The sequence below is a fragment of the Trachinotus anak genome, unplaced genomic scaffold (assembly GCF_046630095.1).
Source record: "Trachinotus anak isolate AG129_WGS33_773 ecotype Australia unplaced genomic scaffold, CSIRO_AGI_Tana_v1 ptg000021l, whole genome shotgun sequence".
In the NCBI taxonomy this organism is placed as follows: Eukaryota; Metazoa; Chordata; class Actinopteri; order Carangiformes; family Carangidae; genus Trachinotus; species Trachinotus anak.
The window spans coordinates 4,053,670-4,075,540 of record NW_027273872.1 but is presented as its reverse complement, the minus strand read 5'-3'; the positions used below and the strand labels follow the sequence as shown (position 1 = coordinate 4,075,540).

The window sequence follows — 21,871 nt, the reverse complement described above, 5'->3', positions numbered from 1 at the left end:
TGTTAGTTTGAAACAAAGTCATCTTGTGAAAGCAAGTGAATGCCAGACGTTAGGTGCCCTTCTTTGAGCCTAACAGCAATTTGACAAACATCACTCTTAGCAACTCCGATAAGCTCAAAATAAATTTGTCCTTATGCAGCAATCATTTCAAAGGATCAAACGTTAACAGCTCTACACATAACTCAGCCAGAGTTTTCAAGGCTACGTAGTATTAAATGGTACAAAACTAAGGTTTCTTAACAAAAGGAACAAAGCTGCAGATGCAGTTTTTACATACTTAAGTGCTTTGTGCTTATATGTCTTAACATTAGGTTAACTGCTCGGGTCACGCTATACTGCAAAACACGTTCTCTGAATTAAACAACAAAATATGTTGTTTGTCTGTGATACAAATTTACAATGCGTCTTTTTTTTTGTTTTGTTTTATTTTTATTTATTTTTTTTGCTTGTATGGCAAGGGCAAGTAAGCATTTGGTGAAGAATTACTACTGCTGATCATTAGGTTTTCTTCTTTCAAACCACATACCTTTATATTGTTGGTGGTATATAAAGTGGCTGATTGTAATGAGAATGTAGTGAATTAAAAATCACGCTAGTATGATCATTTTTAATCAATCCATCAATTATATTAAGACTAATTTTTTACCACTCCAGTTCCAATTCATGCATTAATGCCTGGGGGCTACACAGTACCACCAGTATTCTACTGTTGGCCACTGGCGCAATGAGTTTTTTTTTTTTTTCAGACGTCTCTCCTGATTACCTCCAATCAAACCCTCTTAATATTAAAGAGGTTTTGCACCATATATGCTCATCAAAACTGTATATAAGTCTTTCTGTTTATGTTAATTCCTGATTTCGTGCACATATATACCAAATCTGTTTTAAAGGAATAGCTCTACATTTTGGGAAAAGTCCAGCACATTACCTCCAGTGAAACCACATAGGTCGGGCAGAATTGAGTGTAGTCAATAATGCATTTCAGGGACACAGTGTGTAAAAGATGTGTGATGTTAAAACATTGAATTAATTGTCATTTTAATTGTGTTCCAGAAAATTTCATCTTTTTCAGTGGATGGGTTGGTGGGTGAAATCATCGGGAGTGAACTGAAGGGCTGACAGGTGGCTTATAATGGATTCTTTCCCCAAAGTGGATGTGTCTCTCTCCTGCAACATCCTCATACACTCTTCCTCTGTACTGTGTGTATGTGTGTGTGTGTATATGTGTGGGTTTCCACCCCTTCCTCCAGAGTTCTTAAGTGAATTGAACAAGGCAGAATAAATCACAGTGTGATCAAGATGTCATCTTCATGTTAATGAAAACATGATGTCTCATAATAAGTTTCCTGATCAAAGGGAACTGTTGGGGCTTAATAACTCGGTGCCTAGTGGTTGAAAAGTGTGGGGTGCGGAGATGGATAGAGCAGACAGTGTTGCCAGTTATATTCTATTATCCTCATGAAGTTTATATAGTACATACCAAAACCCTGTGTTTATATGGGTTTTATCTCTTCTATTAGGGCTGTCAAGATATCACAGTTTCACTCCTGATATCTATAGAAAATTTAAAAAATAACAATGCTATCAGTCATATTCATTTTGAACTTTGTTTATTGTGTGTTTTGTTTCTTTTTTGGCAAATGATTTAGACTCTAATACAGGTTTAGAGAGGTGGAAAGAGAGTCTGTAACCAACTGTACAAAAGCACACAAAAAGAAAAATCACACTTAAAGGCAACCAGAACACATCCACAAGGCCTAACATCTGCCATCACAGTATTATCATATGTGTATTATTAACACAATATCAATATTTCATTTGGTTATTGAATGTTATGTCAAATTCAGCAAAGGGATACTATATCCAGAATAAATATCATCTGTTTTGTGTTTGTTACTCATTTTAAAAAAGGAAACATTGCTCTTCTGCCAAAAGTAATTTATTCCTTAATGTACAACTGTGAAAAAATCAGAACAGATGCAGTTTTTGCAGTTGTAAGCCTTTAAAGGGTCAAAAACAGTAAACCCTGTTCTATAGGCTCATCTCTGAATTTCCCACGAACAGCAACAGCAGAACACTTTTTAAACAATGCTGTGACAACAGGACAGCAAAGCACCAAACAGGGAAAAAACACCCAACAACATGCAGCTTGCAAGTAAATAAGTTCAGACCCTATTTTTTGACATTTCAAGAAAGTTTTACAGTGTGTTCTTACTTCTGTAAATGTGTGTTTATAGCTTCAGCCGCTGTATCAATTATTCAACAAAGAGGTAGTGTGCAGTGTTTCAAATGTTCAGTTGTATTTATAAGGTACCTTGGAGTAAAAATAAAAGGGTGTGTCTGCTAGGTAACATCAATGCTGAGTATCTGTTTCATTTGATGCAAGATGACATTAATCATTTCAGGACCGTGCCTATATCACTTTGATTCAGGAATTTAATGATTCATGAGATGGCAAGACAAACCTGGGAGGGGAAAGTGGTTCAGTATTTTGGGAAGTCAGAGCTGTGCTTTTTCTGTAGCCTTCACGGAGAATAACAGTAGCTAGAATATGACACAGTGTAAAGTATCAAATACACATCTATGTGCTGTGACTGACAAAAAGAGCTACACTCAGGCTAAATGCGCATGCATTCTGAATCATCCCTTAGCTTCTTGGAGCAGAGGTCAAAGGCAGTTTTGTCCTTTTTGGACCCTTGGACACTCTTTACTACATCAGAGAATAAGCTATGACACAAATAAAACTGGAATACTTTGGTCCATGTATTTAATCATGCCCCTCAACCACATGTGTGTCATAGAAATTGGATAATGAACCAGAGGTCTTTGTTTATTTTAAATTTTTGTGTCTACCACCATAGGCCGCCTAATATACTGTATGTTTTGGAAGTGAAATGAGCTTTCAATAGGCCCATTTGTTTTCACTATTGCTTTACCTGAACTAAAAGGCTCCCCAGATATGTTGGATTGTAGTGATGTCCCTCAATTTAAGCCTTAATGAAAGCTTTGTCCCACCGCTGTGAAGCTGTTCCTTGACAACACTTCACATCCACCGTTCCAAGGAAAGTGCTAAACAAGATGCGCCAGTCTCCTTCGCTCCAAAACGAGCTCCCCTTCTGTGATGAAAAATGCAGCCTGTCTCTTTGCTTATTGCTGTGGCATTTAGGTGGCTCAGTGTGGTGATTTGAAGAGCCTGTAGTGTCAAAGCTATTTCTCCTGCTTGTGGCTTAATGCTCTGACTCAACAAACCTGACCATTGTCATTTTCCCCCTTTGGCTTCATGGTGGCCGTGAAGAAAAGCCAAGAAGTGTGGGTAATAACCTTCAAGGAAAGGGCTGTGATTGCACATCTATTTCACACTGAGGACCTCTCCCTTGCTTCCCCAAAGCAGTAAAATGGTATATGGGGTGAGGAGTGAAAATGGCAGTAAGGTAGCCACAGTGTTTTGTTAGTGGAGGGAGATAAAAGAGGAAGCCAATAGAACAAAAGTGGATTGGAGCAAAGTTGAGTTGAAATCAAAGTTATTTGATAAGTAAAAAAAAAAAATAGATTTTCTAAGTTATAATTCTGTGTCCTTGTGTCAGATGCTCAGTTATCTCTTGGTATATGCCAGATATTCATTAATATTTAAAAGAAGTCATTTTTATGTTTTGTATGTCTTCAGACCCAGAATTCCTCTCTTTTTTCCTGTGAAACATTATAATATTTTTGGTGACCTATCTTGATCTCCAGAGCATGCACATTCATTTATCCATTCAAATGTGATTTGGGGAGACGAGCTCTCCCTGACCGTTGTATGAGACTGTTAGCTCGTGGGTTGTAGCTAGCATAGTTAACAACAACTTATATTTGGAGGTGTTTGTTCATTCATTTAGAAAGAAAGGTGGTGGAGGTCTAATTCAGTCATTCCTCCCTCATTTATTCCTGAGGCAGTATTTTACTGCATTTACTAATTGGTGGTATCAAGGACTATCACACAATATAGATTACAACAAATTACATTTATATCTTTGTGCTTTCCTGCATAATTTTTCTTTAGCTTTGAAATTCTGCTTTCCAAAGCTCCCCACACAGAGCTGCTGACCTTGAAGAGCAATGTAATTTGATGGTAAATAGTTGTCATTTTGTCTGCAATGCCTCATGAAACCATCCATGTTGTTATTTCTTGCCACTGATCACCACATTGCAGTGGTGCATGACTAATTGGATGGCCACAGCCAGAAGCAAAATTAATGCAACTGGATTGTCCATGTTGCAGAGTCTCAGTCTGTGGTATTTAAAGGGGTTTACATACCTGTTGCTGTGTAAAGTGGTTTTCAGCTTTCATTTGAAAAAATGTCATTTGAAACGGTTGTGTCTAAACGGTACAAGGCATTGTTTGGAGGTGAGATGTATTTAGATATCAGACCTCTAGATGTCACTGTTGCCTAATCACTGGTCTGCTGCCAACCAGCATCGAGTTAGTATGGATCACACAACTTCTACAACAGCAGATGGTGCTGATCATCACGACTTCCATCATATTTATTTTTTCTTTGTTGCTCCTTGTAAAATACCACCCTCCAGATAAATAAACATTACAATTGATGGTACATGTTGGCTCAATACAATTAGTCCTAATTAAACAAAATAAGATATGGGTGCTTGGCTGACAGTCTGAACCTCCAATTAAGTTGAAACAACTCAGGTGTGTGGTCTTATGTCTCACCCTTGAGGAAGACTTAATACAAACCACAAACAGACAGGAGAGTCCATTTTCCTCAGATGTAGTTGTTCAAAAACCTCTTCATGCAACAACATAGATTGTTTTGTCTTCATCTTGTACCAAGACAATTAGTCAGTAACTCAGGAAAACACTTCATCTCAATGTGGTATCTCATGGAAATGAGAAAATCATGCTCGTTGGTGTTCACACTCTGCAGGTTGTCGTCCGTGATCCAACCCCTGCAGGGGTGTAGTGCTCTTTGTTTAAGTACTAGAACGCACTTATGACACATGAGTTTCTTATTTTCTGAGGAGATATAACCACCGTTCTTACAGTGGCAAGTTTACATAATTTAGTCAACTATAACTGACCACATCATCAAATGTTTGACAGACTTTATGAATAGCTCATGAAATCATCATGTATCAAATCTGTATACTGTATACTGTATTTACAAAAGGAACAGGTGTCAGTAACACCACTATAGAGGATTATAGCCAATAATTAATCAATTTTTGTAAATAAATGACGCTAACACTGATGCATTCTAGCATTAATATAATATCAATTTATTGTAAGTAGGCTAATAGTAGTAGTAGAGTAGTAGAAATAATGAATGTTGAATTTATATAATTTCAGATAATTGCAGTTGTCATTGCATGCCCTGTTTGTGTGTGTTATGAATGGGAAACACTGTGGAGACTTTACCAGGTGATATACAATGCTTCTCTGCAGAGCCTCTTCCATGTCCAAGAGACATCCATGACACATGGCAACGTTATGCAATACAAAATATGCCACAAAGACAGCTCCGACCTTCCAACGGCTGTATTGTTATGTTCCTCCTGACTTGTCCAAACATCTGAGGCACATTTTCAGCACACACTGCTTGTGTGTAACAGTATGTGTGTATGCGTGTTGTGCACCCACCTATGTAGGGCATATCACTCTCTTGATAAGGCACCCTTGAAATAACAGTGAAATACTGCAATATTGACTTAAGAACAAGTTTTTGTTGGTTTCTGTTGCTTAAGATTAACAATATGCCAACAACACCTCATTTTAAGACCAACATGCTCATGGTGTATTTGCTATTCAAAAAACTTAGGTGCTGGACGAGAAAATAACAATTGTGTTGGTTCGAAACTGTAGCAGAGACATTTGCATTGTGCCACTTTGCAAGATAGAGTCCTTTGACATAGACTCCTGAGGCATAGACATACTTCACTAACTTAAGGCAAGCTTCATCTATTGTTGCTGTCCTCTATTTGTTCATATCTTGCATGCTGCCCACTCCTTCCAGCAAGACTATTGTGCTGGCAATAGCAGCAATAGCACTGGCAGCTGAAGATGAAGAACCACATTCCTGTCTGGAGGTGGTTGACACCGTGTCAAATCCATGTGATGTATTACTTTCCTAACCCTGACTCTGTGTTGTAGTTGTTGTTCCGGGTTTGCTGATATAACCTGTCTGCTCAGGCAATTAAATTATTTGCATTAACAGAACAGGATATCACAATTTACCCTGATTCTCGGTATGCATTTAATGTGTGTCACAACTTTCCCACATTGTGGAAAAAAATGTGGTTTTCTTACCTCTACAGGAAAACCTGTTGCCCATAGAATTCTTATCTTTGACCTCTTGTTTGCTTTACCTCTCCCTGCCACTGTCATCATGTTGCATGGTGCATGACTGGAGGCAGGTAGCTGCAGCTCAGCACTTGGCAGACTGCTGGCAGCTCCCAGCAATAAGAACTAAGAACCAAGACTAATATTTTGTCCAGACACACAAAACAGGATCTTGTCATCTAGTTTGCAGCAAACCAAGCCATTACAAGCTGTAGCTGTACCCAATGAAAAACAGGCTCAATAGATATTACAATGATAAAAAAAAACCTTGACATAAACATAGTACATATAACTGAAATAAAACCACTGAATATAATATTACAACCTTGAAAAAGCTGTAATAAAACATCTTTTTATTCATATGCAAAGAATATTAGCACTATTTCACATATATTTTATATATATATATCTTCACTAGTTGTGACAAAGTTATATTATTGCTACACAGAATCAAAATTTGATCAAAAGAAACATTAATCAACTATTTACATGAATACATGCTGGACTGGGTTGAATACATTTCAACCCAGTCCAGTAAAAATAAGCAATTGCTGAAGTTACAGAGAATCACAAAGAAGATGAAATGATCATGAAAATAAGTTTTCATGTAAATTTTTTGAAGAAAATAGAAAATCCATGACATTAACTGACCTAGTTTGACATTTTGTATAGCACATGGCTCTAAAAATGCTGAACAAAATGTGTATGTTATGGTGCAACTACACAGCATTATGCAGACAAATCTTATCCTACTTCAATTTTGATAATTCACCTTTTTTATAGGATATTTTTCAAAGAAGAATTACACAATGTAACAGTACATTTAACCTACATTTAGGTTTTAGAAATAAAATATATTTATTTTGATTATTTATATATGTATTTTAATTGACATATTTATTTAGCAACACTGGTCTTTGACAAAGTAAAATTAGGTGGGATTTTTTTTGTCTTATGTGCAAATGGTCTTAGATTTATAGTAGTTTTTGTAATAACAATAGTAATTATCTGTACTTCAGTTTTTCTTTATTATTTTTTTAAAGGTAATTTATTTATTTTTAGAGGTGTATGACTATTCTAACAATTGACAATGTTAAAAATAAAAGATATCATGCAATTATAGACTTCTTGTATTTCTTATGTTTTATGTTTAGTATTTCTTTATGTTTATCTATGTTTTTGATCTTTTTTCTTCAAGATCTTAAAAAAGGTGTTTGAGTGGCAGAGTGTCTTTCTTGTGCACTCCTGGCTGAATAAAGGATCTCTGGAAGAGACAATGATCACTAAAAACTGAACATGTTGTATTATAACCTTGCGTGGGATCACATCAGGGCATAAATACTCTCCCTTGATCTCCCAAGTTAAGACAACACAATGAAATGCTACATTGGGTGCCTGGTTGACTGATTTACCTCTTATACTGAACAAGTGAAGGAAGCATCCTTTGCTTTATCACTAATAATACATTATGCATATGATATGATAATGATATTTTTTTCAGAGTGAGTCATGGTTTTGCCCAGAAGAACCCTGTGGGACTGCAGCATATGAGCAAAGCCAGTCAGCACTGCATAACTGAAATGGAGCAGCAGTAAATGACTACAGATAGGCTCCACTCCCACTATGAGATCAGAAAGTTGTATTACACACATGCAGTCCCACTGGACTAAGCAGATAGGCCTGCACAGAATTGTATTGTATGTATGCAGGAAGTATGATGAATATAGGGAGGAAACTGGCAGTGGTGATATGAGAAGAAAAGAGGGCTGGGGAGCTGATGGCAACATAATAGAGATTTGGTCAGTGTAGTCATGGCTACATTTACATTTACTCATCTGGCAGATGTTTTTATCAAAAGCGATTTACAGAGGTCCACTTACTGCTGATTTGGTCAGGCACTGACTGAATTTCTTGTCTTTCCTTGAGTGCTGTGTGAATAAGCTGGTTAGTTGACTTATTTGATAATGTAAAATTTCATGCAGGAGCTTTTTCTCAACATTGGTTAACCAAGAATATTAATATCAAATACTGTCTATTAGGAAACATCAATCTGAACAGAATGATTTAACCACATATGCTGCACACTTACTTGGAACAGCCTCCCTAATGATCTTACAGTACATGTTGTGCGTTCAGATGAGTTAAATGTTTGTGGGTGTTGGGTTCAAACACAGATTACTGCTGTAGGTTAGAGGGATCTCTTAAAGGGAGTTCGGCTGTGTAATTGCAGCTTCCATTGTGTTTTTCTCCTGTAAATCTGTGACAGACTAAAAGGGCCTCCCAACAGGGAAATCTGCTTGTGTTTCCTGTCCCAGAGCTGCCTTCGTACTCTCTCAGTGAAAACCCACAGCCGGCTGCTTCTCTGGTGTGGAGAAGCAGAGTTTGCTTTACCTCAGAGTTGTAACTCTGTTTGAGATCCAAAAATAGTCCACAGTATCACTGTGGATTTTCAACAGAGGAGGTATGATGTGATAATAATGAAAGTACAGAACAATTCAATGTGATTAGTCATTGTGGGATATCTTTTGTTGAATTTGACACAGCAAGGGAAGAGGGTAGCATTCTGCAATTATGTGACTAAAAAAAGAAAAACCCACTGGCATGGGAACAAGTTAATAAGTTCCACAGGAGCTCTCTTTGCACTTTGTATTAAACATTGTTAAAAGCATACCTGACAGGGATTTGTTGGTAAAAGCAATGGGACATTTGCTATTTAGTGTTGATATAGTGCTGAGTATATGGTGTGTGTGTGTGTGTGTGTGTGTGTGTGTGTGTGTGTGTGTGTGTGTGTGTGTGTATTACAATAAATGTGCTTTGGGAATTGCAGAGATTTTTGTTGCTTTATTAGGTTGTCCATTTCTCCTGTTCTTCATTCTTCATTCACCACCACTGACCACTCTGAACCCCCCACCTTCCATCAAAGCCCTTCTGTTGTCAAATAATCCGTGCCTTGTGTTCTACATGTTCTAATAATGCTGTCTCTTAAAAACAAATCCAAATTGTTTGGCTAGTGACTGTTAACCTTGCAACCATAAGCCTGGTGCCTTGTTCCTCTTTCCCAGAGGCTGAGAGAAGCTGATTTCAGCTCCTCTCCTCAACTATGAACAGTCAAATGTGATCTTGGCCTTGCTATTCAAAAGATACAGAACTACAATATTCACAGTTGGAAACAACCCCTGTCACAGCTAACATTTAGGAGACCTAGAGATGTGAATGAGAGTCTAAGTTCCTCTCCAGCCTAAAGAAGGAGTGAAAAATTAGATAATTTGGCCCTGGTTGAACCATTTACTACTTCTCTCAATGTCTTCAGAAAAATGTTGCTCTCAAACCCAATGCTACCTGTCCCGAGCCTCAAGTGTTGTGTAACAAATCACACCCTCCTCATACAGCAGGAGATTGGTAATTGGCTGTTACAACTCACAGGTGAGACCTTTTGTGACGCTTCCTTTTGCTTTTATATTTGGAGAACTTTGTAGGTTGACGTCAACCATGACCCTGGCATACCACTGTCAGTGTGTCAACAGACTCTCCACTCTTTCCCAGTGGTTCCGGGCCAGATGTTTGGCCTAGCTGCCGAGGTACTGGCTCTCAAGCAAAGCTGGCTCAGTGGGCCTCAGAGATCTGTGCACAGGCGGACCACACTCTGTGGCAATTTGCTGAACCAAAATGAGGAACAATCTTGGTCCCTAAGAAGACCCCAGGGTGTGAGGTCCCACCCACTTCCTGCTTACCCAGGGTATTTAAGGGAATATTATTGGGTCTCACTGCCCTGTCAGGGAACTCAAGACATTTATCGAGTCAACAGTTACCTTGTGGGTGACTGACAACCTCTTTAATATGCTGAAGAGAGCCAAAAGAGGGGCATGTCCCTGGAGATTGGATTTTGCATATTGCCAGGTAACAGGAGCTTCCCCTGGCTGGGGATTTGAAATGCCAGTCTATTAGAAAGGTTACAGCTGTTGCTGCTCAGGGTCTCACTGTTTACCTTCAGTTTATTGTTGTTGAAACTATCAACAAGTCGTCTTCCACCTCATAGCCTAGTGAGCACTTCCTATGACTTTGTTGGCCATTTAGTGCTAAGGTACCACCTCTGGTCAAAACCTGAGAAGAAAGACAGCTGGACTCTACGCCACCTCTGGTAATAGGTGTTGGCTCTGTCATCATAATGACCTAACCTGGAAATATGTAATATGGAGATGTACAGTGGCAAAGCTATCTCTCTGATAGCATGGCTTCCATATAATTTAATTTTGTGTTTGTTTGCTGGTTTCAGTGTATTTTTTAGTGAAAAGTAATGCTAGTGTTTGTAGGCCTACTTAAAACGACAGTTGAAATTGTTATCAGAAATTGTTCTTTGTGATGCTTCAAATTCTCTCAAGTCTCTAATTATTCGTGTTACCCAGAGAAAATTTTTAAATAATCTAAGCAAATTCCAGCGTTGACAAAGAGATGAACTATCCCTTGTAACAGTAACTTTTTTTTGCCTACTTTGCTGCTCATTCTTTAAGACAATTATTTCCACTCATGATGATAAAATGCAGCATGATCAAATAACTGATATCCTCCTCTACACCATCTATCCAACCAGAGATTCACAAAGTTTCTCTTAACCTTTAGAGAGAATCAGTTTTAACTTAAATTTCTCAAGTATTATCGAATATGCATTTCAAATTGCAGGAATTCAACCTTCCTCTCAGAGTCTAGTACATTATGGATATATTTTATTAATGACAGGAAGAGAAAGATTCTCAGTATCAATAACTGGTAGACTTGGGTCATGCAAAACTCACTCGCTGCAACTTTTCTAAAGCCTCCTTCTCCCAGAAGGGGAAGCTCTGTGGAATTGCCTTATGGGCTCTGGTTCAATTCCACTTCCTGAATTCCTTAGATCTGTGCCTGTGTTAGTGGTCATGTTGCTTTATGACCTTTGAGTAGTTAGCGCTTTTTGTAATGGTGTACTCTGTGCAGCTTCCAGTTTCAGATGAGTGCACTGATATTCTAACTCATCTCTCTCTTATGCTCTTTGTAGATTTGTAATGTAATATAATCATTTTCAGACATATTGACATTGTTACTGAGAGATTTAGCACAACATTGCTGCTATGTAGACATTTGTTCTTTATATATATATATATATATATTTCCATTTCAAGTGCCACCTTAATTGTGTGTGATATGTTATGTGTTTGATTTGGATTGTGGCTTTGTATACCATTAGAAATACACGTATGTAAGAAAAAAACAAATTTGCACACTTTTGGCTTTGTACTGTCACAGTTTTATGTATTCAAACATCAGTTCTGAGTGTACAACCAGTGTCTTCTACTTTTGGCCAGTGGAGAGTATGAAGGTTAAATGCCTTGGTCAGGGGCACATAGCCACTGGGTTTCTGAATGAGGGGATAGTTGTGCAGTGCAGGAGTGTGCATACCAAGTGCAGACATGCAAATGATAGAGAAAAGTAAGAAAAGCATTGTTGGTAATAAAGTTGAACTAAAGTTGATAGTGATGCTCAGTAGGATTTACTTTCTGTATGATCCAGTTTGTAGTTAGTACATGAAAAATGTAATTTATCTTGTATTTTGGACCCAGTCACTTTTAATTAAGCCTGATTTGCCTGCTTGAATTCTAAGTATTTTTTGAATTTGGTGATCCTTCTAATATATTTCTAATATATTTTTGCTGTCATCTCTGGGATTCCAGGTTTCTGCAACAATTACATTCTGACTGAATTAGCATTTTAATTACAAGGTGATTTTTTTTTGCAATAATGCAGAGCACTGAGTGATTTCTAATTAAGGAGAGTTCAGAAAATTATTCCTGAAATGTATGACTGGAGCTATTTTGTGGGACATAACTTTTCCTGAACAATGAAATTCATTTGGGGCCTGTTCAGTCCTAGAATGTCACCTAAATCACATGCTAAAGAGAGGTATAACCCCCCCCCCCCCCCCCCCCCCCCCGCATGGACAATGAACATCAACGGTGAGCAGTTAGCAAATCTGTCTGTTGTTCTCTTGATTAAGGTCACAGTCACCTGTAGGGACTGATTGCAATATTGCAAGATACTGAGCCTTTGTGTTGCTGCCCTGTAAGAACTTACAATGAAATACCAGTCTGCTACATACAAGGAAACTGTGGAGAATGTCCTGTACTGTATTCATTTGCTGCCTGGCCCGAACAATGGGCTTTCCTCGCGTTCAAGCTGATTATAGTGTCAAGCTGTTTACTGCATGGTTTTTGCACATTAATTTCCGTCCACTTATGCCTGTTTAAACAGACCACCCTGGACTCAACAGGAAAAAACACTAGCATCAAGTTGTGTTCCACTTTAGTAGCTACATAATCTTAACAGTGTAGTTGCATATTCAGTTGTGTAGTAATTCTTTTCTTGAATAGGCCTATCATTATCAACAATTGCGAGTTTTAAAATACAGTACATGACGATATACTGGCCAATATTCTTTTTTTTTCTTTAAGTGCACTTGATATCTGTGATAATATAAACCTGTAATTTCAGCCCATCAATCTATCAGTTTGGTTTGGTTTGGAAGCTGTTTGCACTACAACTGCATGTTTGTTTAGATTCTCTGTCCATTGTCTTTTGCTCTGTTTTTCTTAACTTTTGACCATTAGAAGTTGTACTAAATATTTACTCTGTAAGCAATGAGCTTCTAGTTGTCTCTTTCTTGTTTCTTTGCTCCCTTAGGCCTCTAAGGGTCAAGTGAGATAACGTGAAGGGAATTGAAGACTTAACAAAAGTATTTTTTAAAGAACTACCGTTGCCCCTGCTGATGGCTGTGCTGTTGGTGTTTGTTAGGAATAATACAAATGTATCAACTCCTCACACATTCATCAGCCTCGGGACATGCATAAAATGCTTCAGATCAGGATGGCTGCCATATGTTAAACATCTGGGAAATGTATAGTCCTTTAGTAAATCATAAAATATCCTCTAGTAAATGTAAGCCTATAAAACTAAGCATGGCAGACTCAATGACTACTTGTTTTCAGGCAATATTTTGGTACTGCCAATTTGGACATGCTGAAGGGCCCAGTTTGCATTAACAGTAAAACTGTCTGTGCTATAGATCGGTGCCTTAATCTACCACTGATAAGTTACCAGTAAAGTCACAAAAGATTCTTTAATTATTTGCACTGGCCCATATCCAACAGTCAGTATATATATTTACATGTAATATGCAAGTAGGTTGTTGAGTTGAAACATGTAGCAAGTGGCAAGATGTGTGTATGTGCAAACCCTGACAGGACAAAGCAACTGTGACATCTGTGATGAAATCAACATCTCACATCAAATCAGTCACTTGTTGCTTTCTTACATCACCGATCTCCCATGCACCTTTACTGTCTCTCTTCACTGAGACCATGTCAGTTTAGATGAAGCAGGTTATGATCATTTGTCAGTAATTGAAATATATGCCTGTTTTAAAAAAGTCCCACAGTGATAGGCAACCCAAAACTCATTTTAGGGTCCACTGGTCCTCATGATTTTATGAGTTTCAGAGCTGCATAACTCAGTAATAGTGGATTCCCTGTTTTGTCTAAACACCCATGCTTATACATCTGTTTAAGCTTGCAAACCCATAACTAATCAGTGACAGCAAAGTCACTTTAGAAAATCTTTTTCACTTTTGCTGTCCAAAAAGAGAACCATGGAGAACAATCTGCACTCTCATTTAGTTTTGTGCTGATGTTGTTCCTGTTATTATCATTTCCTACAGCATGCTCCTTATGAATGTTGAAGTAATAATGTTATTTTCTGACTTGAAGTTTACTATGTTATTTTTTTTATTTCCATAACAGTGCTTGTGACCAATAAAATGAAGTATTTTTTTAATCATCCATCTGTTCAGTAATCCAGGATCTAAAACTCCTTGATGTGTAATGCACTGTCAGCCTGTGCACATGCAAACTTAGAGCACTGAGTAGAGTAAACGAGAGGTCAGGCAAAGGTCTTCATGCTTGATGTCATAGAGGCCGATGTGAACAGGATACTGTTTATAGACTCTGTTGGCCTCTCATCTGTTGTGCTGCAAATCGTACAGCTAATGATGTGGAAGCTCACTTAGAGTTTCTGCTGCATTTGCATAACATTGAATGGTGGCATGCTCCTCTTAGGCTCTTCTTTGTCTTTGTCTCTATGCTGTTACATGAGCAATGTTTTCAAGTGCCCTTTTAACAACACACTCATGTAACAGGCTTCCATGGTAACAGGTAAACCAAACTTCTGGGAGGTCACTGAAAACAAATATCTCAAATATCTCAGAATAAACATATTTTAGTGCAGGTAGTTGGAGGTTCGATGAAAAATGTTGTTGACCTTGAATATTTTCTTTGCAGGTTATCTGAAATCAAGTTATTGAAAACAAACATTTGTCACAAGCAAAATGATAAAATAAAATAAACAAAGAATGTTCCTGAATGTACATCTTCTGTTAAAGCTATATGTCTAACCCAGGTTTAGCAGGAGTAAAGAGACTGAGCTTTGCCAGACCACAGCAGAGAGTAGTACTGCCTTGTAGTACAGTGGGGGGGCAATGAATAATTTACGTTTCTCTTTCATCTCTCAGGTCTAAACACAGTGCTCTTTGCCATCACGGCCTATCTCTCTAAGTCTTGCGATACTGTAATAGGAAAGGAATGGTTCTACAAGACAAGTGCAAAGCATGCTGGGAAGCTCAGCAGGGACCTTCTAGTTCAAGTGCTAAATAGGATATGAATGGAGATTTAAAGATTTAAATAATTGCTGGGCTCAAAGACCCCCAGTTACACTGATACAGTTTTCCAGAACTGCCAGAGTGTACACTATATCTTGACAGCATGTCTTTTGAATCCAGCCATCTTCAGCTGCTTTTGAATGCATAGGATGATAGTTTCAGATTTGCTGGGTCTCGGCAAAGTTGAGTGCAGCATTGCGAGACCACTGATTCCAAAGGAAATACTTTGAAAGGAATAAACATTCATATTTTTTTCTTTTTCATCGGGCAGTATCTACTTTTTCAGGGTCAAGGCCAGTCCTCTCAAAATGGCTAAATGACTCTTGGGAAAATTATGTCCCACATCCAGACCAGCTGCATGTATTTAATTATAGAGCTTGCAAGGGGATGATAACTTCAGAGTACACCAGCTACTCAGAAAACAGAGACAGAATTACCAGGGTCATTGGAAAAACACTGTGTTGCTATTTCTGTTGACCTGTTTAACAAAGAATTTAGAAATACAGTATAGCACAAATGTATGCTACTATTGTGATGATTGTGGTCATGATACATTTAGATTAATTTAAAATTAAAAACCTTTATATGTGTATATCAAGTGTACTCAGAAAGTATTCAGAGATGTTTTCACATTTTTGTTATGGTGCAGCCTTATGCTAAAATTTAAAGAAATGTAAAAAAAACAGAATTTTAGAAAATTTTACCATTTACATTTTTTCAAATTTACAAATGTACAGTATGTGTTTTTCATTGAACTGAACAGGGATTTCTTCTTCTTCTTCTTCGGCCTCCTGGTCTCATTTCTGAATTGCAGGAGTGCTTTGTTGCATTTTCTTGCTAAAGATCCTGAATGACCTAATTAAATGTTTGGAGCTGCTTTCAAGCAGCTGGACTCACACATAATATCATACACAGTAACTGAAATATGGAGTTAAATTCCTAGAATGTTTTTAGTGGCATGTTTGGTGGAATTAAAATTTCTTGACTTATAAAGAGATTTAACGGAATCAGTACACGAACAACTAATCTGTATTGACTAATACTAATATAGTCCTTATCTCAGTAACTCACAGAACTTGTTTCCTGTACCTACATTTAGTTATGTCTGCTTTGTCATATAAACAATGAAATCTGCATAAGTAAGTTGCCAAAAACATTAGTTCAACCACTTAATGCAATGCACTTTTATTATATTGTAGAAAATCAACCAAAATTCAACTTCCAGGTTTTCCATACTTTAATAGAACATAGAGTGTAAGTATAATTTTAACTAAGCAATGAAATTTATCTGATTGACTATAGATTTTATCATGTGGTTTTGAGTATTGAAGCATAGTTTACCTGTTTGTTATACTAGACTGTCATAAACAATATACAAAAAGTGATCCAAAGTTTATAGTTTAACATCATATCAACATCTGTCCTCTCTTCAGTCAAACTGTCTAGTTCAATGTTGTTGATAAAGAAAACACAATATTTTCATATGAACATTTATCTTGTAAACATCTTCAACTTGAAGTAAAGAGGCCAATTTAACTCTGTCTACTGTCATTTCCTATTTTATATTATGGCAGCAGGTGTGTGGGTGAGTTGTTTGCATGTGTTTGTGGGTATTCATTTACACAAATGCAATATGACCAAATATGCCTTGCAAATGAACATTTTGAATGTGTGTTACTTGATGCTGTTTTTCACAGCTCTTGTTATACATCTCTTGTTGTGCTGTGAATTATTATTATTATTATTATTTTTTGTTTGTATTTCTGTTTTTCGGGAGGAGCCCTTCCCTCACCCTGTATCTCTCACCAAGATGGCAAAGCCTGCCATCTGCAGATGCTGCTGTCATGGTACTTTCCTTGGTTCGAAGCTCGGTTGACATCCACACCACAAAGGCCTTGGTGGTCTGACATGTCTAAGATGGCACAGAATAACACTACAAGCCAACAGCCTGTCACTTGTTTACATACTGTATGTATGTGGCAGACAGGGTCCTCTCCATCATCTGTTTTTACCTATGCTAATTGGTGTGGCTCTATGTATGGTAATGTTGTTTGATTTGGGCTGAAATACCTCAGCAACTATTTGATGCCAGAAAAGTGCGGGTAATTATGGTGCCTGTATGATGAATCCTGATGACTTTTCTTCGAGCATCACCATGATGCTGACATATTTCCATGAATTTAGGTACATCAGCGGTGCCCTTACTGAGGCCTAATGACTTTGATCTTTCCCCATGAGGGTGACAATTGTGATTGAGAATGAAGAGTCTCAAGAACTGGTAAATGGATTACCATGCAAAACAGTGTAGACATTGATCATGTTTGTGAACTTTGATCACCTGACTTATCATCTAGCACCTATCTGGAAAAGTTATATTTTCTTTACATTGAGGTTTGGCAGCCTCACTGACCCTGAGAGAGCCTGTACACTCGAGTCTTGTCTTTTTGTTTGCTCATGGTTGTCACTTGCCACAGAATGACATGTGAGCGAGCTTTATTTATAGACCAAAACTACCAGCACTGATGAATGTGTGATAATGTTGTGTTTTGATACAATACTGTATATGGAATATTTTAGTTCTGATGTTTCTTCTTGAGTGGAAAAGTAAGATTTGTTTGAACAAAGGAAATGTTGCATGTGACTGTGACTGGATAAGAGATCTTGATATCTTTTCAGTTCTGTGGAATGGTTGATTTATGTGGGGTGAGGCAAGAAGATGAATAAAATAAATATTTTAATGTCATCATCATTATGTGTTTGCATATCTAATTGGAAGGGTGTCATAAAACTCCTTGGTGATCAGATGAAAGAAAAGACATTTATTTTCGTGTAAAACTGAAAATGTATCAGTACTGATCTGAACACAACAGGAAGGTTAAATGATTACTTCCCTGGTGTCTCTGGGCCAATCAGACAAATGGGCACATAGTCTGTAAGCAGTGACAAATCATTTTGTCTCTGTCTTTCCTCCCAACAAAGGGACTGAATTGTACTTTTTGATTGTTAATCACCAGTTTTATCACCTGGTTGACAAGGACACACACTCTTTCAATGTTTTCATCAGTCACAGAGTTAGACTATTGTTCAGCCAGGAACGTTAAACCCAATCAATGTCCTGAAACTAATGCTGCTGAGGGGACACACTGGTTCTCTGGCCCTGATGAAAAATAAAAATGAAAATTATAAACAGAGCTCCTGGTATTGACCATACTGTTGAGATTCTTCTGTGTTTTTTGGTACTTAGGAATTATTTTACCATAAGTGTCGCATAAGTGATGTCTCTAAACAAAATACAGCAAACTCTGCTACGTGCGGCTTAATATCTCGCCATACAAGCTTTTAATTCTTTAAATGAAGAGGAGCCCTGTGTTTTTATTCCACATTTGAAAATCACTGACCTCAAAGAACAAGTAAAGCTCATTTATCAACAGACCAGCTTGAGAATACAGCAGCTGTAAATTGTGGCCATAAACACCTTTGTGCTCCAGTAACTTTATTCCTCTTACGGCAGCTTGATCACTTTAACATCACCTCAGAAATACGAGTCATGATTCAACTCATCTGGGATACAACTGCTGATTATTGAATCATGTATAATAATTAATTAAATTAAAATATATTTTTTTACTTTATAATATGTCAGAAAATCGTGTATCATACCAATCACAATTTCTCAGAGCCCAAAGTGATGTCTTCAGGTTTCTTGTTTTGTTCAACCAATAGCCAAAATATGTTCAATTTACTGCATTATAAAAAAGAGAAAAGCAAGAAGCTAGAATCACCATATATTTGAAATTTACCTTGATAAATTATTTAATGAAATTGATTCACATTTCGGAAAATAACTTTAATTGCTTCCTTGCTTTGAGTTTGATGGGAAGATCAATATCACTGGCATGGCTGTGTATGAAGGTTTCGTACAAACACTGGAAACAGGGTGAAACAACTAGCCTAGCTTTGTCCAACAATGACAAAATCCACCTCAATCCCATCTGTTTAATCCAAACAAAACCTGCAGCTTTGAAATATAAATTTACTTTTTAAGGGGCGTTATGTACTGGACTACCTTTTGGTTTGGACCAGTAACTTCTTGGAGCCTGTGCTAATTTCCTGGCAGCAGACATGAGAGTGGTATCAGTCCTTGTATAACTCTCAGCAGATGTAGGCGTGTTTCCCAAGTGTTCAGCTACGCCTTTAAAAGACCAGTTGATTAGGTCACCACATTTTGATGAGGATATGATCATGTGTTATTCAATGACGAATGATCCGTACTGGTCACATGTTGATGTTTGAACCATTTCTATGACAACTGAGCAAACTCCACTGACTGAAGACCATGAGTTGCTGCTGAATGCCCTGGAAAAAGGAGCCCCTGTGTAAAGGTTTTTCTTTTTTTTTTTTTTGTCAAAATCCTGTTATGCATGTTCACACTTAAAATTATTTAAACTATTGTGTGTGTAAACTATTCTTCCTCTAAAATATTTCCTTCTTGAATATTCAGAAATAAATATACTTTAGGCAAACGCACACATAAATGCCCATTGCCCATATGATACACACCATTATGTAAGTAGGAAAACATATAACAGTAACACATATTTTTTTCACACACACACACACACACACACACACACACAGTCAGATGAACACACACATATGTATGGTGTGCTTTGTTGCCACAGATTCCCGCCCTGTTTCAGCCCTTCATAATTTACTCATGGATCTATTCTTACAACTGGCTCAATCCCATCCGCTTGCTGTGAGATCAGACTGACCCCTCCGTCACAACAGTCTCCGCCCCTCCGACGCCACGCCGACCTTGTGACTGTCAGATAAGCTGACCAATGGTAGCTGGAATCCCCACGCATGACGTCTCTCGCAGACCAATCAAAAAACAGGGTGGGCGGAACCACCGTGGGCCTGGCATTCATGTTTGGTTGCAAAGGTAAGCCTGGGATGGGATTTTTGTGAGTTTTCTTTGACATGTTATTTATTGTTCACCCTGTAATCTGTAGTGTGGTGTTGTAAGTGCTCGTGTGTTAGTGTGTCTGTTGAAATACAGCCTGTTCGCCGGGGAACGGTCGTCTGTTCCTGCTAGCACTGTAAAGTACTCCAAGCATAGAGAACAACGGTGATTTTCCACTATTACAACAACTGTTCATTAATTCTGATTAATGAGCGTTTTCTCGGGCAAATTACGGCCTTGTCGGGGCACACTGACAACTGTCATGGCATCTCGGTTGACATGACACGTTTTTGGTCGGTCACTACTACGTTATTGCTGAGTTACACGATTGTAAGTTTGCTCTCTCTGGTAATTTAGCCTGTTTGCCAACACAGGGCTGTGTCTTTAAGTGCAAACCGCTGGTTGTGATCTTCGTGTCGAGCTGTGTGGAGCCACATCTGGCGTGTTTGTTTACATCTGTTTCAGCCTTCACAACGCGCTGGCTGGTGTGAAGGTGTCTGCGCTCTGCACACTAACGCTGCTGCGCAGGGAAACACGTGTTAAGACAAGCAGTTGCCTGAGACATTATGATTGACTAAATAATTGTTGTTAACATAATGTTGTGATGTTTCCAGAAAGCCTTCCACCGCGGTGTGAACAGGCTCACAGCTGAGCTAAGGACACATCAGGACGGACACCATATCCTACCACACCGGCTCAGCTGCTGGATACTAGCGGGAACTGTTTGGAACCGGTCAACTTCAGTTTTTACTTTACCCTTAAACGGGATGGATTTTGAAAAGACCTAACCTGGATGGTTTGCTGTATAACTGTTGTTAAAAACGAGCTGGTGGAGTTTGCAAACTTTTGAAGAAGTCACATCAAGTCTTTCAGGAGGGGAACTAACTTGAAGCTGAAATGGATCAAGCCAGCGGTGGGGAGGATCCAAATAAACCCTCTAAAAAGAAGTCCAATGAGGATGAGGGTAAAAACAAAAAGCTGGTAGGTACACAGCATGGCTCAGAGCTGTTGCATGGGAGCACTGTGAGGTGAACTCTTACATCCTGTAATCCCACACACAGGGGTTAATTTGACCCTCATCTTTTCTCAGAATGAGAAAGTTGCAATACTCCACATTCAAAAGGTTTCACTACATTTTTACTCTATGTAAAAACTGCTTTATTAGGCCCATTGCAATGAACATTTGGCTTTTCTTATAGTTTAGAATTATTAGTTAGTATAAACATTGACATGAAGTCAAATCAAACCAAGCCAAATGGAAACATAACTCAAATACAGTTAGCAAACAGCCTGTTGTCAACACAGAACATCTCTAGTGCAGGATGAGGCTCAAAAAGTTATCGATGTGTTGTTATTACTATTTGATGCAACCTAATACAGAGCAGCTAATAGCTGTTAGAGTTGAGAAAGAGAGATAGTGTTTCACTGAGTGCTTTACTTTTCAAAGCACTCAGTGCATCATGTGATTTTCCCTGTCAATACATCTCTTAGAAGTTCTTTGAAGAGCGTTCTTGTTGTGACCGTTGGGCTTCAATATGTATTTTTAATATGTACACAAAGCACTGGATGACTCATTGCACGGTTTGATGTCAGTGTGGTCTGAGGTGGTTTTATGGACTGTGCACATGTGTGTGATTGATAAAACTTATCCTTAGTCAGCCTGAACAGTATTATCAACACAAGGCATGAAATTCACAGGACAGATAACAACTGAAAGCTATATCAACATTCATTCAATTTACAGCAACTTCATTGGCATGATCTAATGGAATAGTTATATGGAGTGAAGAGCGTGTTTATTTGGAAAATGAGCAACCCTGAGGCGGCATCATTG

The 21,871-nt window shown here is 38.0% G+C and overlaps 1 protein-coding gene across 12 annotated transcripts in view; it reads left to right on the top strand.

The window, feature by feature from the left end:
* The first annotated feature begins 19,909 nt into the window (after positions 1-19,909).
* The window catches only part of diaph2 (diaphanous-related formin 2), a 353,639-nt gene continuing 351,677 nt past the window's right edge, over positions 19,910-21,871 (top strand). For 3 of the 12 annotated variants that reach the window (XM_071457236.1, XM_071457235.1, XM_071457243.1), the window contains exon 1: positions 20,388-21,018. In XM_071457236.1, coding sequence (XP_071313337.1) covers positions 20,935-21,018 — 84 coding nt within the window. In that variant the 5' untranslated portion in view covers positions 20,388-20,934. The other 9 variants (XM_071457238.1, XM_071457240.1, XM_071457241.1 and 6 more) reach the window with 6 other exon arrangements.